Consider the following 17,337-nt stretch of genomic DNA (forward strand, 5'->3'; position numbering starts at 1 on the left):
TTAAACAAAGTTAACTTGTGTCCTTTATTGATTAGAGCCCGTGGCAATTTCTTTTACAATAAAGTAAATGACATGTTTTATTTTAGAGACATGTATATAGTACATGTTTTATTTTAGGCCAGCTAAAGTGGAAATATCATATGGCTGAGCATCACTAGAATTTATTGCATTATAACATCTGCTTCCAATGTACGAATTCGCGATAGTTGTGGGATGAAAGGCATCAAAGAAGGTAAACTCATTCCTTAAAGGACATGGAACAGAGTTAGGAACACACAATCCAATGTTGTTAACGCTACAACACGGAATATTAATCGGATTCACACCTATAAAAACCAAAACAAAAAATCAACCGGCTGATAAACAAACATTTTAATTAGTCCTACAAATGAAAACAAGAATCATGAGATCCAGTCGTAAGAAAATATTACCACCAGAAGAAGAACTGGAAGAGATTTGAGCGATATTAATATAAGTATACTTGGCGTCAATAAGATGACGATTAAGATAATTGACGAGAGGTTGAAGGCGATCATTGAAGAGTTGCACATCATTGTTGATAAAATCCACACAACCAGAAGCATTTGCACCATAAACTGCTATCTCAGCTGGGGTGCACCCTACGAGCCCTGGCCCAAATACTGCCACCTTCCTTGCTCCTAAAATGTATAGACTCTGTTCTTTCACAAAACAAATAGGCATATGTAAGACATGTAAAATTAAGATCTTAAAATTTACTATATGAGGTTTTTCTAGCTGGAAAAAAATTAAATTAATGCAAAGGAAACATTAAATTGTGAGTGCACTTGAAAACAAATTTTCTCCAAATAGTTTTTTGAGGAGGGTTACGAAGACTAGAATTCCTCTACAAAATTTGTAAGGATGCTTTTAGACTAATCAAATTGAAATTTGTATTAGAATTTTAATTCTAGTTCTAATAAGAATTGTTATTAAATTAAAATTCAATTCTAGGTTCAATATTTGAAAACTTTTAATAAAAATATCTTGAATAAATATTATCTATATTATTAAAATAACGGTTCGACAAAACTCACTATGTAGCTCTAAGTGTCAATAAGTTTGTTTAGGGTTTGCTTCTCATTCAGATAAGAAATAATATCGTTGAATGCATTAACTTTCTAAATTCAAACAAAAATACCTTAACCCGTGTTTTGTAAATAATAATAAAAGTTAATAAGATATTTTGCTTTAAAAAATTAGAATTGCAAACTTACAAAATCACATTGATTTGAACTAGATCTTAATTTTAAATGATTTAACAAACATCGAAATTAAAATTAAAACTCTAAATTCTAATTACAATTTTACAAAACACATCCTAAAATATTGTTTTTATTAGTACTATAGAATGATAATTTCACACATATTTTTTTCTATAGAATAATAATAATTTCATATCAAGAAGGGTTTTGTGAAAAAATGAAAGTCTAAGAAACAAACAAATTCTAACAAAAAAAATAGAGAAATATATGGAAGTTGCATAGCCAAGCAAGAAGCTCATGAAGCAAGACAAGACTAGACAAGACTAATGGTTTCTAAGTTTATATTGATAACCTTAGATTTTATTTTATTTATGATTTATTGTTTTGGGTGTTGAATGATTTTGATGCTTGTTTAAATTATGACAATTTTTGTCATGTTTTGAGGTGTGAATAATTTTGTTTACTCCACATAAAACTTGACTTTCTCATTAGTGGACGATAAAAAAATGTTGACTTTATAAAACAGTTAACATTTTATGTGCAAAGAATCCCAAATTGATCAAAATTTGCAAGTGTTATTAAATAATCAAAGTTATAATTACTTTAATTGTGCATATTCTTACCAGTAATTGTAAAGTATATTGGTTAATAAGACGGTCAGCAAACTGGTCAGGTGTGTACATTTTGCTTGATGAATAATAAGCAGGTTGCAAGTAGTTGTTAATGTAATCGTTGCTGCCCATACCAACCGTGTATATACACTTACTCAAGTAATTTCGGGCAGCCATTTCACTTTTCATAATTGAAATAATCCGTAACTTTGTTAATCCATGGTTTTTTAATTGTGCATTCATACTGAATCTCTCACCCTGTATAAATTCATGGGATTAATTTCATCAATGGATATTATTTATTGAAAAACACAAATCATTCCTCGTTCTTACTAGTTGTTTTCCAGATTCGTCAAGAATCCCACCTCCTCCCGACCCATAGTTAACACCTAAAAGAATGTCGTAGCCTGTTGTGTTGGTGAATGGTGGGATGTATTGGTCAAATCCTAGTAATTGACCTGCATGGAGAAAATACATAATTTAGGAGTTATCATAATTACATTTTTATTACCGCGAGATATATTGGCTGTCGCGGATTATTTGATTGAACAGATTGAATTTTCTTATGAATGATTATAGTAAAATTAATAATCCAATTAAAAACATGACGATATTTTTTGTAATTGATTCAAATGCAATAAAATGTTATTTTTATACATAAGTTGACCTAAAATTTGGATTTTTTTTACTAGGAATTTATCAAGAATATGTCATATGTTTCTTATCTCACTTATAAGTTCTCTTTTCAAATATGATTTAACAATTAAAAAGTATTTCCAATAGAGTTCAAAAATGAACAACATAAACTCTAATTAAACAAAAGAAATCCTAGAACAAAGAATACTAACCAATGATGTCGGCAAAATTAGGTCCGTTGCAAAATCTTCCCGTGGGTCCTTGAGGGAAATCGACGCCATAAGGAGGGTAGTTCACTTTGGCACTAGTCGTGAGATTGTTGTTATTGCCATTATCAACTAACGAGTCCCCGAAAACAAAATAACACGGCACTTGTGGCTCGCTATTGACCTCAATCATCAGTTTTGCCAATAACATTAATGTCCCTGATACCGATATCATAATCTTAGTTTTAAAACCCATTTCCCTTAAATTAATTGCTGGATAATTAAGTGAAAATAACAAGGCACAAAGAGAGAGACCAATGGTTTAGTTAGAAACATCAATCATATATTTATACACATAAAATCATGTAATAGAAAACTAGTGAAAAGCATATTAACAAATGCAAGAAACTCTTTTTAAAAAAAAATAAAAAATAAAAATACAAGAAAGTCAAATTGAATTATAATTGCAAAGTTGAATATTGTTGCTAGTGGAGAATATTAATAAAGACATGAAAGAATGAAAAACAATTATGTTTGTATCTTAACAAATCAATAATAATATTATTTTATAATTGGAAGCCAAAGTCCCATAGCCACATACATATATTCTTGTTGCATGTCTAAATAATTTATATATAGATATAAGGAGAATGATTGGGAGAAGGAATTTGAGGGAGGGAATGATGTGGAGCAATTTGATTAGTCCAAAAAATAACAAAATTTTTCTCTCTTTTCCAACGAGTGATGTAGTGACACATCATTCTCTCCCTCATTCTCTCCCTCAAATTCCCTCTTCTTATCGCTCCTCTAAATATAATTATGAAAAACTTTTAATTTGATTATTTGGGTAGGCATATTGTTTGTAATTTTTTCTTTTTTTGACAGTCAAATCCAAGCCTTAAAAATTCAAGGGTACTTGGACAATTGGATCAACATAATGATGGATTGAATTCATTTTTCTTAGTTTTTTTTGGGTAAAACTCTTCTTGAAGATTTTGACACTAGAGTTTGGAGGAGGTGTCTGAATTGGCTAGATTTGGTTGGAATTAAAGACTTTGTACTTTGTTGTTCTCCATATTATATCAGATTTTGTATGCCTAAAAATGTCTAGAGACATTATATTGATGGTTTGATGTTTGAACAAAAAATATATTATATTTGAAACTTGTGTAACTTTGAAAACAATATTGATCTACTCAACATAATTTGATGAATTATTGAGTGTAGAATAATTCTTAAAGTTTGTATGATGTTGGTTACTAGAAAGTTTTTAGTGGGTTTTATTAAAAATATTATTGGATGAAAAATATAGAATTTGATATTTTTTTTAATTATTTGTATAAATATAATGTCTTTTTTGTATTTAAGTTTTATAAAAATAAAGTAAAGATATTTTAATAATTTGATCGTTAAAAAAAAAATATATGATTAGATAATTTAGTTTTTTCATAAATATTCATAAGAAAAACCATATCAAATGAGTAGAATTTTATTAAATTTTCAAGACATAACAATTGAATTTTTGAATTGTTTTTTACTTGTATAGACTATTATTAATAGCTGACAAAATCTGACAAAATCGTGTCTATGACGACTGTTGAACTGTAATGTGATTTTACAAAGATCTTACTAATCCTTAAGTAAATAAAAAGATTAGTGTTGATAGAAAGAAGGTATTAGCTTGAATGGTTTAACATATATATGACCTAATTATTTTCATTAATTGTAGTAAAAACTAAAAAGGGTTAATTAACATAAAAACCAAAACTGATGAAGTCACCTAACTAAAATAAATTAATCACCTATATATGATTTTTCTCAATAGGATTATACAATATAACGTTGAATATAACCCGATCATTTAAAAAATAAATAATAAATAATTCATAGTGAGGATGAAGATTCAAGAATTTTCAAAATGGATGTACGTGGCCAAATTAATACTTATCAACTATTGTTGACCAGTTATATTATTTATTTATTTATTTTGATCTTAAATTTATTCTCCTCTCAAACTTCGTTGTTGTAAAGAAAGGAATCGAAATCAAAATACAACTAAGACATACAATTATATCACAACTTATTTAATCTAATTTTACCCAACACCTGAAATTGAAATATCAATATGCATGAAATTTCATTTCATTTTAAATTGAATATTTATTTCAAACTAAAATATAAAATTAACGTGTAAAGTATGAGTTTAAGGAGTTGTATTTATTCATTTTTTTTTCTTTGTGACAATCTTTTGATCGAGTAAGTAGTGTTCATACTATCTATACTCGAAAATTGGTTACTCAGCATCGAACTCTTCGTTTTATGAACATATATATCTAATTATCCTTCAAATAAAGTTAAAAGTTATCAAATAATATGTTTTTTTAATAGAAAAAACAATATTTATGAACTTGACATAATCGGAACAAATAGAAACTCCATAAACAACAACAAAAAAATTAAAAGTACAATTGTTTTAAGATATTTAAGAAAAATACCATAAAGCAGTGCAACTCCCTTCTCCATGTTCCTTCTTCCCTTCCTTCCATTTTTCGTTGCAGGGTACATGGGAGAAAGAGTAATGGAGCATTGATTCTCACCAAACCCTAAGGTAATTTTTTTGTGTAATAGTTGTTTACCTAAGGTATTTCTTTGATGATAAATAGCCCTAACCCCACAACTTTCCTAATTCACAAAGAGTGAGATATCAACAATGTCGTCTATAAATTAAACTTTATATTTAGTATTTTTTTTCTCCGATCTTAATCTTTTTCTTAGTAGCATTTTAAATTAGGCAATAATGCTAAGCAATATTATTAGGCATGTATTGAGTATGATACACTGTATATTGATATGTTAGGCAATTATCGAGTATGACATGCAATATCGTTAGGTCATATATTAGGTGTATCGTAATATGTTATGTTGGTTGGAGTATGTTAGGCAATACATATATTTTAGGTTGTTAGGCAATTCATATATGTTGGTCATTTTGGTGTTCAATATGTATCTTTTAATTAGTAATTTTTTTATGGTCAATTTTGATCGTAATACATTTTAACTAGAAAACCTCCAACTTTTTAAAATGCTAGAAAACCTCGAACTTTTTGTAATGTAGTAAGATGGTGTAGTATTCTAATGAGTTAAATAAAACAAAAGAGTGAATACAAACTTATCTAAAATGTAGTTATTTTTAATCAAGTCGTCCACTGAAACAGTCCAAACGTCTTATATATTTCTATCAAAGTAATTAAAATTAAATTATATTAATCAAATGTGTCATGAGGACAATGACTCATTGGTATTTTTATTTATTTCAATCCAAATATTCCAATTCACTACAAAAAAAAACAGTGAAAATGCAACGTATGAGTGCAATATTTTATTTTTTAATGCAAATTTTTTAAAACTGCAATACAAATTATAATAAATATATGAAACATTGCAAAATTTCCAACAATATTTTCAACTTAAATGTATTTTTACGGAAATTAAAATCTAGAAAATATTTATTGCAAAATATATCACTAGTAATAGAAAAATATAATAGATTTTCTAAATTTATAAAAAAATATTGTTGCAACAAATTTTGTAATAAAGAAATCAAAGAATATTGCTAATAATATCAGTAAATATTCGGAGCTAAATATTTACAATTATTTTAGCAACCTAATTTATTTCCATTAATTATTGTAATAAATTTATATAAATAATGTTATCGTTGTTGTAAAATAAGTTATAAAATAACTATGCTAGTTTTGATAATAATACTTGTAATAGATATTGCATTAATTACAATAAAAAATATTTTCGCAACAAGTACCGCAATTAGCATAAAATTAATTACTACAAAGAAAATTGCAATTTTATATAATAGTTTTCAAAATATGAATCGAAATATTCGTAAGATATCAGCAATAACTATTACATTAAATAAATTAGTAATCTATTCGCAAGAAGCACTGCAATGAGATTATAAAGAAGTATTGCAAAGGAAATTACAATTTTATATAATAGTTTTCAAAATATGAATCGAAATATTCGTAAGATATCAACAATAATTATTGCGTTAAATTAAATAAATAATCTATTTGTCACAAATACTGCAATGAGATTACAATCAAGGATTGCAAACAAAATTGCAATTATATATAATAGTTTTGAATATTTCAATCCAAATATTCGTAAGATTTCAGCCATAACTATTACATTTAATTAACTTATTACAATATAAATATTTTATTCGCAATTATACCTGCAATACTTATTTATTAACCTATCGCCAATAACATTGCAGTATTGTATAACAGTTTTATTGTTTTTTTTCTTTATGTATTTAAGAATCTTTTGAACAATATTTCCGAACAGCTTTTCATTAGTATCTTTTTATATTTTTGGTCTGGTTAACATATATTAATTATGGTTATTTTGTTTATGATTATGATTATTTATGTTTATTATGGTTATGATTGTTTATGTTTTTTAGTTAAATAAATTTTGAAATGTTTATACTTATGATTATTTATAACATTTGCATTTTTTTAGAAATATTCTACGTATAAATATTGCGAATAATATTGCAGATTAATAAAATTTGCATAAATCTAAGTTGATCGCCACATTACTTCAATATTTGCAATCATAGTTCAAATTGCTGTAATGTTTGCAATATCTAAATAATTAATTGTTGCACAACCTATTGCGTTCTATTGGGTTTTATGTTAAATATTTTTTAACTCTCGGGTAGAAATTCTTAATTTGTGTATACAATGATCTTTGCATTATTCTATTATCCTAGTTCAATTGGTGTAATTTTTGCAATATCAATATAAATCCCCTGTTTTTTATTACAATAATCTTTGCATTATTCTATATCCTAGTTCAATTGCTGTAATTTTTGCAATATCAACATAAATCCCCTGTTTTTGAATACAATAGTGTTTGCATTATCCGATGTTTCTAGTTAAATAGCCCTAACATTTGCAATATCCATAATATTTATTATTTCAATCTACCACCAACTACCCATGTACTTGTCTAGTTTTTTTCTTTAATTACTTTATCTTCTACATTTTGTCTATAATCTCATACATGTATGATGTATTTCTCTTTCTTCTATCCATATTCTTAGATGATCTTCATCCTTTGATCAACAATATCAAGTTCATAATACACCAAGGTAAATATTATTTTATACTTTCTATTACATATAAGTAGATATTATTCTTATTTGTATCTACATCTCAATCCTTTATAACATTTTTATGGGATCTTCATCATTTAATGACCAACATGTAAGTCTTCAATAACTTTTGTATATATGATCTTCATCCTTTGATCAATAATATCAAGTTCATTCATATAGTTCATAATACACCAAGGTAAATTAATGTTATTTTATTCTTTATATTATATATAAGTAGACATGATTCTTATTTTCATATACATCTCAATCTTTTATAACATTTTTATGAGATTTTTATACTTTGATGAACAATATGTAAGTCTTCAATAACTTTTGTATATATGACAACATGTATATATTGCAGATTATATCTATAAATATAAAATGAGGTTTGATCGAATATGGATGTACAATAAAAAACCTGAATGCATGGAAGATTATTTGAAAGGTTTGGATGAGTTCATTTCATTTGCCACAACTCAACTAGGTTATATGGATAGTGAAAAAATAAGGTGTCCTTGTCGAAAATGTCGAATTCAAAAGTTCATAACGTCTGATATGTGCCATCAACATTTGATGAGGCATGGATTCATGGACAACTATTACACATGGGCTGCTAATGGGGAACCTCTTCAAAACTCACAAGTATACAACTATCAACGTACACGACCTTCGCTCGGTAACAATGAAAGATCAAATGCTTATGAGTCAATGATATATGACATGGCATCAAGTTCCCAACCAGATGTGGGAGATGAAGGTACTACCAATTTCACTACACCACATATTTTATCTGAAAGGTTCTGGAAAGCATTGAATGCAGCACATCAACCCATATGGCCTGGTCATGAAAGCGAGAGTAAACTATCAGCAACGGTAAAACAACTAAATATGAAATCTGAGAACAATTTGTCTGATCGTGCTGTAAATCAAAATCTGGACTACATTAGATCATTGTTACCCAAAAATAATTGTATGCCAGATAGTTTTTATAGCATGAAGAAATTGGTTGAAGATTTGGGTTTGCCCGTGATAAGAATCGATGTATGTAAAGATAATTGCATGCTTTATTGGGGTGAAGATATTGATAAACAATCATGCAGGTTTTGTAATCTTTCCCGATATAAAGAAGACGTTGTTAAACCGAAGCCCCATAAACAACTTTTTTACTTACCTCTTGCTCCCAGATTGCAGAGGTTATACGCATCAAATGTTACAGCCGCTCACATGACATGGCATGGTCGTCATGTTAACAAACCTGGGATGATGTGTCATCCTTCTGATGGAGAGGCTTGGAAGTGGTTTGATCATCATTATCCAATATTTGCACTTGAGCATCGAAATATTCGACTCGGCCTTTGTTCTGATGGATTCGCTCCTTTCGGCCAGTTTGGAAAAGTATATTCATGCTGGCCAGTAATTCTAACACCTTATAATCTTCCACCAGGCATGTGTATGAAGTCACCGTATATGTTAATTTCACTAATTATTCCCGGGCCGAAAAGTCCACAAAGAAATATTGATATTTTTCTTCAACCGTTGATAGAGGAGTTACAAATGTTGTGGAATGTCGGTGTTCCTACCTATAATGTCTCCCGGGGTGAAACATTTAACATGAAAGCAATGTTGTTGTGGACTATTAGTGATTTTCCTGCTTACGGAATGTTGTCAGGCTGGAGCACTCATGGAATTGATGGTTGTCCAATATGTATGAAAAAATCAAAATCTTTTCGATTAAAATATGGGCGAAAGGCTTGTTATTTTGATTGTCATAGACAATTTTTGTCGCCGGAGCATCCTTATAGAAATGACACACAACATTTTACAAAAGACCGCGTGGAAACAACTCTTCACCCCCCTATAAAAGATGGCAATGAAATATGGTCGGAAATTTCACATTATAAGCTTGCAAGTGAAACTCCCCATGATTACCCTCATGGATTTGGCGATTATCACAAGTGGACTAAGAGAAGTATATTCTGGGAGCTTCCGTATTGGAAAAAACTTCTCATTCGACATAACTTGGATTTTATGCATATTGAAAAGAATGTGTTTGAAAATATTATAAACACGGTTATGAATGTGAAGGGTAAGACGAAGGATAATATTAATGCGAGGAAGGATATGTTTGTTGTGTGTAATCGTCCAGAGCTACATCTTGATCCTGATACAATGTCTCATAAGCCTAAGAAGGCTTCTTATACCTTGACGAAGGCAGAAAATATCATAATTTGCAAATGGCTCAAGACTTTGAAATTCCCAGATGGTTATGCGTCCAATTTGTCAAGATGCGTTGATACAACCGAATCTAGGTTGATTGGATTCAAAAGTCATGATTGTCATGTGTTTTTGGAAAGGTTATTGCCAATTGCATTCAAACGATTATTACCTCAATTTGTTTGGGGAGTCTTGACTGATTTAAGTAATTTCATGCATGACCTTAATTGTTCAAGTCTGAGCTTAGACAAAGTGGATAACTTACAATCTCAAATTCCTATAATTTTATGCAACTTGGAGAAGATTTTCCCGCCTTCCTTTTTTGATTCAATGGAACATCTACTAATACACTTACCATATGAAGCCAAAATAGGAGGTCCTGTACAATACAGATGGATGTATCCCTTCGAGAGGTATGTACGTAATTATTTTGTATTACATTTCTTCAAAATAATTATATTTTGTATTATTTGTACTCTTTTTGTATTTAGGTTTTTGAAGAGTGTGAAGAATAAGGTGAAAAATAAAGCTAGGATTGAAGCATCCATATGCAATGCCTATATTCTTGAAGAAATATCAACATTTGCTTCATATTATTTTGAATCGAATGTAAATTGCAAACAAAGACAACCTCCGAGGAACACCGAAGGGTCAGTGAACATAAATGAACAACCAATTTCAATTTTCAATTACTTAGGACGTGGAAGTGGTGGTTCAAAGAGATTTCTAACTAGCAAAGAAACATTAGTGGCTCACACGTATGTCCTACTAAATTGTCCGGAGGTGGATTCATATTATAGGTAATCAACAAACATGAATATGGTAACTTATTTAACAATTGTTAACTTCGATTTTATTATTGTAGAACTTTTTGCACCATGAATGTTGGAGTCGATCTTGAAGAAATAGATTGTCAATTCTCATCATGGTTTCGGTCAAAGGTGATAATCTAAAAATTTTAATTAATAGATTTACATGTATCTAAAGATTATTATAATTCTATTTGAAGGTTTTACAAGATCAAAGGGGGGTTATTGATAAAGAACTATCTTATTTCATATCATTTGGTCCCAAGACTCCAACAACTAGATATTCAACATACTTCATTAATGGTTATGTGTGGAGGGCTGGTGATTACGGATCTAATAAATCAACCATGAATAGTGGTATTTGCGTTCATGCAAATGATTCTGATTATTATGGGCTTTTGGAGGAGATTATTGAATTAGAATATCCTGGTCCATGCTTACATGTAGTTCTATTCAAATGTTTATGGTTTGATCATATTAGAGGTACTAGAGTTAATGACACATATAGACTGATTGAGGTGAACATGAATCGTACATATACTAAATACGATCCATTTGTTCTTGCTCAACAAGCTATACAAGTGTACTATTCGAACTATCCAACCCCAACGAATGATCGTAATTCATCATGGATGGCTGTTTGTAAAACAAAAGCAAGAGCAAAGATAGAGGACATATGGACAAATGAAGTGGTGTATCAAAATGAGTATCCTACCATAGAATTGTATATTCCCCTAAATATTCCCTTGTATGATGTCAATGATTTGAGTGATCCAAATGTTTTAAATGGTGAGTTAGATGGATTAGAGGAAACTGGATTACATGGAAGTGGTGCAGAGGGAAGTGAAGATCGAGAAAGTGATTCAGATATAAGTACAAATGGAGAAGTTGAAGATAGAGGAGACGAAGAACAATCAGGAGATGACATATTTTAATGTTGTTGTTTGAAAACTAATGTTGATGTACTTACATATTTTAATGTTGTTGTTTCAAAACTAATACTTATGTACTTGCATATTTTAATGTTGTTGTTTAACATAATATGTATGGTATATTGAATATATGCTGGATTATTTGAATGTATGCTGGATTATTTGAATATCATTGGATCTGCAATATTCAGTGCAATATCTTTTTAGTTAGTACATTGCGAAGATTATTGCAATATAGCGGTCATTCTTGTTTAATGCGTAAATCGTTGCAGCACAAATTTGCTTAAATCTACCCGAGAGCAAAAAAATTAATTACTAAAAATGCCATTGGATTTGCAATATTCAATACAATATCTTTTCAGTTAGTACATTGCGAAGATTATTGCAATATAGCGGTCATTCTTGTTCAATGCGTAAATCGTTGCAGCGCAAATTTGCTTAAATCTACCCGAGAGCAAAAAAATAATTACTAAAAATGCCATTGAATATGCAATATTTAGTGCAATATCTTTTCAGTTAGTACATTGCGAAGATTATTGCAATATAGCGGTCATTCTTGTTTAATGCGTAAATCATTGCAGCACAAATTTGCTTAAATCTACCCGAGAGCAAAAAATTTAATTACTGAAAATGCCATTGGATCTGCAATATTCATTACAATATATTTTCAATTAATATATTGCATAAATAGTTGCATATCCTTCAGTCCAAAATTATATTGCACTATTAATATTTATTGCATAAATAGTTGCAGTTTAATTAACTTGTAAAAATTTCATGTGCCCGCGTGAAAATTCATTTTGCGCCAAAAACCAAAGAAAAGAACCAGGGAACTGAAAAGTCATTCATTTCCCCCAAATATTTTCTCTCTCCCCTTTTCTTCCTAAACCCTACGAATCTTCCTAAGCCTTCTACCGTCCACCATTTCTAGCTCTGTTTTCAGTTTGATTTTTCTTCATCGTCTACAAAATCACGGAAGGATACATTTGAAATCGCAGACGATGAGGTGAATGTTTCCTCCATTGAAGTTACGAAGCCCTATTCAAACGCCGCAAAACTTGACTGATACTTCACAGCAACGGTGAAGCACGACTCAGTTCGGTTCCGATTGAAGTTCCTCGCCGCCATTCTAGGTATAAACATTCAAATAATCTTCTTTAGAACAGATTGCCTGAATCATTTGCCGTTCTAGGTATAAACACGACTCAGTTCAGTAGATTTTCTTTAGAACAAATTTTCATTTACCTGAATCATCTTCTTTAGAACAGATTGCCTGAATCGTCTTCTTTAAAATAGATTGCCTGAATCATTTGCCTGAATCATCTTCTTTAGAACAGGTTGCCTGAATCATTTGTCGTTCTAGGTATAAACACGACTCAGTTCAGTAGATTTTCTGTAGAACATATTTTCATTTGCCTGAATCATTTTCTTAATCACGTTTAAAGCTTTTATTTGTTCACATCTAACCATTGAGTATTAGTTTAGTTTAGCGTTTGACTTATTCAAGTTTTGTTCACATCTGACCATTGAAATTTTATAGCAAAATCAATTGACGTCATGATGCAGCTTTCATCTAAGTCTATTAATTTTTAGCAATACCTGGTCGAGACTGGATAGATGAGCCTTTGTTTGTTTTATGGTGAAAAAGTCTATTAACAGTCATCACAATAGTCATCTATATGTCTGTCTATTATCACAACAATCTTCACCATTTGTATGTGCTTAATTCAATTGAGTGGTTTATATAATTGATCATCAACTATCAGTTGTAGGTACTATCAGGTATACGTATGTGTAATACTTACAGGCTTAGTTCATTGGATTCTCACTAAAATCTTGTCCAATATAGATAAATAAATAGCATACTTTCATATAAAAAGATGTTTTCAAATATTATCTCAAGTTATTAAATTGAGTAATTATTTATTACCATGTGTTTAAGTATATTTTTTCCTTAATTACTTTCATTTTCCTTAATTACTTGCCTTTTTCCTTAGTATGCATATAAAAAGATGTTTTCAAATATTATCTCAAGATATTAAATTGAGTAATTATTTATTACCATGTGTTTAAGTATATTTTTTCCTTAATTACTTGCCTTTTTCCTTAGTATGCATATAAAAAGATGTTTTCAAATATTATCTCAAGATATTAAATTGAGTAATTATTTATTACCATGTGTTTAAGTATATTTTTTCCTTAATTACTTGCTTTTTCCTTAATTACTTGCATTTTTCCTTATTTACCTGACTTCCTTAAATTGTATGTTTCCATTACTATGTTCTGTTTATAGTTTTAAAATTTTGATGCTTTAGTCTATACTTAGTGTTGATTTTATAATTCATATTTGTTGAACAGATTATCAACCAAAATGGGTAGACAAGCTAAAAGACGACAAGAATTAAGCGATAATGAAAATATTGAATCAGACCCGGTATGATTTTGTTATTTGTTACTTGATTAGTATAGTTATTTGTGTTGGTTTAAGGCTGAAGAAATGTATGAAATTGCGGATAAAAAAGCAAAAGTGGCTGCAAAGAAGAAAGCTCCAATAGCAAAACGTTCCAAAATGGTAATATCTCCAAAACAACACACACAACCATCTAGACAACCACCCAGACAACCCCAAGCCACAAAACCATCACCGGCCAAAAAACCTCCACCGGCCAAAAAACCACCACCGACCACAAAACCACCACTGGCCACAAAACCCTCAACAACTCAAAGCAAAAGAAATCTACCAAAGAAAAGGCCTAGTCCATCCAAAGAAGTTTCAACATCATTTCAACATGATTTGGAATTTGTCTCTTCTGAAGCTGTCCAGGTTGAAGCTAACGCAACAGAATTGGTCAATACACGTTCCTTTATCTTGGAAAATACCGAATCAACTCAACACCAATCTAATAAAGAAAGGGAAGAAGAAGATGATGATGGCGATTCAATGGAAGAAGGAGACTTACAACATCTTAGCCAGTCAACAAAGACATACATTGAAATAGTTGGAGAGAAGTAAGTTGATAAATTCAAGTTATATATATAGGACTTTATTTCTAAATGTTTGCGTGGTTGCAGATTTTACCCGGATATCCTGAAAAACATACATCGAATCATCACAGGCTATTGGAGGGGGCCATACGTGAACTGGAATCAAGTTCCAGAAGATATTAAGATCATGTGGTGGGAACAATTCACAGTAAGTTTAATTATATTTACTATAATTAATTTTCAGTCATTTGAGTAGGATCCTACTAAAGAAGGGATGTCTATGTCTATACCTTGTACAACTTTGTTTAAATTTCTATGTTTGTTTGTAGGAGTCATTTGAGTGGGATCCTACTAAAGAGGAGGAAGTGAATAAACTATTCAAAAAGAAGGCTAGTGCAAAGATCAGAAATTTTATGACTAGGGCCAAAAAATCTTTGAAGAAGCCCTCACACATTACTTTAGAAGATTGGACTGAGATGAAGAAAAATTTTGTTGAACCTAAGTATTCACAGAAGTGCACGAAGATACAAGAAAATCGCAAGAAATACACAGAGGACGGTGGTGCAACATACTGTAGAGGTTCTATCCCGGCTATTGAGCACCAAAGAAGATTGGTAAGTCATTTATTTATTTTAGTTGTGTTTAGTTTGTTGAAACTAATATTACTAACACCAGAATTTATATTTTACAATAGACCGAGGAACTTGGAAGGCCCGCAACCATTTATGAGACATTTGAAAAGACATTTAAAAAGAAAGATGGAACATGGAGTGGAAAAAGGGCAGTAGATGTTGTGGTATGTCTTAAAAACTTCAACTACCTAATTTGTATGTCAATTTTAAATGTTGAGATTAATTTATATACACATCTCACCATATTTTTTTTTATGTAGAATTCTTTCACTCAACTAACTCAAACTCAGGAATCTATGGATATGAATGAGAAACAATCAGATATGGAGCTGTGGATGGAGGCAGCGGGGAAATCGAAGAGTGGTCGTGTATTTGGAATAGGATACATGGGTAGGAAACAACTATTTCAGAATGGTCAGTTCAATAAACAACTAAGTTTGGAGGTAAATACCCTCAAAGAAACGGTAAGTACTTTACAAATGCAAAATTCAGAGAAAGGTAAAGAGAATGCAATTCATAAAGAAGAATATACACAACAACAAGAGAGAATTAAACTGTTAGAATCTAGTCAAGTTGAATTGGTTCAGGACAAAGTTCATCTTCAAAATGAAGTAAAGTCTTTAAATGAAAAAATGGACGAATTCATTAAATTATGGAAAGCATCGGGTCAACAAACGAGCCAAAACATTACAACTCCAGAGGGATTATAAAGAAGGTTAGTGATTTCATTCTTGTATTTAGTTTATATGCTTCATTTATAAATGCAAGATAAATGCTATTGAGTGGAGTTATAATCTGAATATATGAAGTATGTTGTATTATTAGTTTGATCATTTATGCTAATAGGTAGTTATAATTAGATAAATAAATAGATAGTTGAGAAAAATAATATATACATTTAGTTAAATCATGTTTAATCCTGAATATTTTGAACATGTTTATTTATAAAATATCTAGGCTTTGAAGTTGTTTAGTTTGTATAATATAAAAAAATTGGATTCTTGTCTAATGCTATTGGAGAATGCACCATGGGTGGGATTGGCATCAAATGTTGTAAGAAAATTATTATATTTGATATATTCAATAATGAATTAGATACAAAATCTAATTAGTTAATTATTTTGTTAAATGTACACAGGTTTGTCTATTGGAAGTATATTTGGCAATGGATGGGGTGACCAATGGATGGGGTGAACAATGGATGGGGTGAACAATGGATGGGGTCTAACATAATGGAAGTATATTTGGCATGATTTTTGTTGTTTTTGAACCTAATTAATACTTTTTCAATTTCTGGACATGGTTTATGATGTTTTTGAACTTAGAATTCCTTGGATTTTATTTGCAAATGTATTTTGCAAATTTGTAATGAATGATGCTTATTTTGGTTTTCATTTGAATGGTTTCAATTATATTAGTATTATTGGGTATTGAAATAATGCACAAATGGTTGCAAAGAATTTGCAAATTTAATTCAAATTTTAAAATTTTATTATTTCAAATATGGAAATCAAATATTTCAAATAATGCAAATAAAGTTGTATAAGTAATTGGTAATAATATTACAAAGTTATGAATAAAGATATTGCAGTCTTGGTTACTTGTGTCATTGCGAGAAGTATTGCAGATTAATTAATTAGTATATTGCAAAAGAAAATGCTATAATATATAGCTATATTGGGTATATGTATTGTAAATACTATTGGACTAAAATTAAATAATTGCCAATACTATTGCATTAAGTAATTTAGTTTTATATTGCAAAGTTTATTGTTTTATTTTCATTATATATTATTTATACAAGGTATTGCGAAAGCTATTGCAGTTACAAATTTATTTTGATATTGCGAAGTTTATTGTTCTATTTTCATTATAAATTCTTTATACTAATTATTGCGAAAGCT

At 29.8% G+C, this 17,337-nt stretch overlaps 3 protein-coding genes across 3 annotated transcripts; 2 read left to right on the forward strand and 1 right to left on the reverse strand.

Annotated features, from left to right (window-relative positions):
- On the reverse strand, nucleotides 1-2,977 carry LOC124936099 (GDSL esterase/lipase At1g29660-like). Its single transcript, XM_047476562.1, has 5 exons — nucleotides 2,683-2,977; nucleotides 2,168-2,292; nucleotides 1,847-2,092; nucleotides 432-675; nucleotides 1-326 (listed from the first exon to the last, which is right to left on the reverse strand). Exons 1-5 carry the CDS (start codon nucleotides 2,930-2,932, stop codon nucleotides 109-111), a joined length of 1,083 nt encoding a protein of 360 aa, XP_047332518.1. The 5' UTR covers nucleotides 2,933-2,977; the 3' UTR covers nucleotides 1-108.
- Nucleotides 2,978-7,601: 4,624 nt separating this feature from the next.
- LOC124943970 lies at nucleotides 7,602-14,239 on the forward strand. Its single transcript, XM_047484424.1, has 6 exons — nucleotides 7,602-7,852; nucleotides 8,223-10,488; nucleotides 10,567-10,875; nucleotides 10,941-11,016; nucleotides 11,085-12,949; nucleotides 14,175-14,239. The coding sequence occupies exons 1-5, from the start codon at nucleotides 7,765-7,767 to the stop codon at nucleotides 11,817-11,819; spliced, it is 3,474 nt and encodes a 1,157-aa protein (XP_047340380.1). The 5' UTR covers nucleotides 7,602-7,764; the 3' UTR covers nucleotides 11,820-12,949; nucleotides 14,175-14,239.
- Nucleotides 14,188-16,825, forward strand: LOC124943981. Its single transcript, XM_047484437.1, has 7 exons — nucleotides 14,188-14,250; nucleotides 14,305-14,825; nucleotides 14,889-15,009; nucleotides 15,131-15,415; nucleotides 15,496-15,597; nucleotides 15,694-16,148; nucleotides 16,572-16,825. The coding sequence occupies exons 1-6, from the start codon at nucleotides 14,188-14,190 to the stop codon at nucleotides 16,141-16,143; spliced, it is 1,542 nt and encodes a 513-aa protein (XP_047340393.1). The 3' UTR covers nucleotides 16,144-16,148; nucleotides 16,572-16,825.
- The last annotated feature ends 512 nt before the right edge of the window (nucleotides 16,826-17,337 follow it).

This window comes from Impatiens glandulifera, chromosome 1 (genome assembly GCF_907164915.1).
Source record: "Impatiens glandulifera chromosome 1, dImpGla2.1, whole genome shotgun sequence".
NCBI lineage: Eukaryota > Viridiplantae > Streptophyta > Magnoliopsida > Ericales > Balsaminaceae > Impatiens > Impatiens glandulifera.

Bases quoted from the DNA above. Each gene is read 5' to 3' on its own strand.
- LOC124936099 (XM_047476562.1), bottom strand. From the start codon at position 2,932: ATGGGTTTTAAAACTAAGATTATGATATCGGTATCAGGGACATTAATG. The intron at 2,293-2,682 runs GTTAGTATTCTT...TTCTCCATGCAG, and splicing joins TAATTTTGCCGACATCATTG to GTCAATTACTAGGATTTGAC. The intron at 676-1,846 runs GTAAGAATATGC...GTGAAAGAACAG, and splicing joins AATATACTTTACAATTACTG to AGTCTATACATTTTAGGAGC.
- LOC124943970 (XM_047484424.1), top strand. From the start codon at position 7,765: ATGTATGATGTATTTCTCTTTCTTCTATCCATATTCTTAGATGATCTT. The intron at 7,853-8,222 runs GTAAATATTATT...TATATATTGCAG, and splicing joins CAAGTTCATAATACACCAAG to ATTATATCTATAAATATAAA. The intron at 10,489-10,566 runs GTATGTACGTAA...TTTTGTATTTAG, and splicing joins TGGATGTATCCCTTCGAGAG to GTTTTTGAAGAGTGTGAAGA.
- LOC124943981 (XM_047484437.1), top strand. From the start codon at position 14,188: ATGGGTAGACAAGCTAAAAGACGACAAGAATTAAGCGATAATGAAAAT. The intron at 15,416-15,495 runs GTAAGTCATTTA...ATTTTACAATAG, and splicing joins TTGAGCACCAAAGAAGATTG to ACCGAGGAACTTGGAAGGCC. The intron at 15,598-15,693 runs GTATGTCTTAAA...TTTTTTATGTAG, and splicing joins AAAGGGCAGTAGATGTTGTG to AATTCTTTCACTCAACTAAC.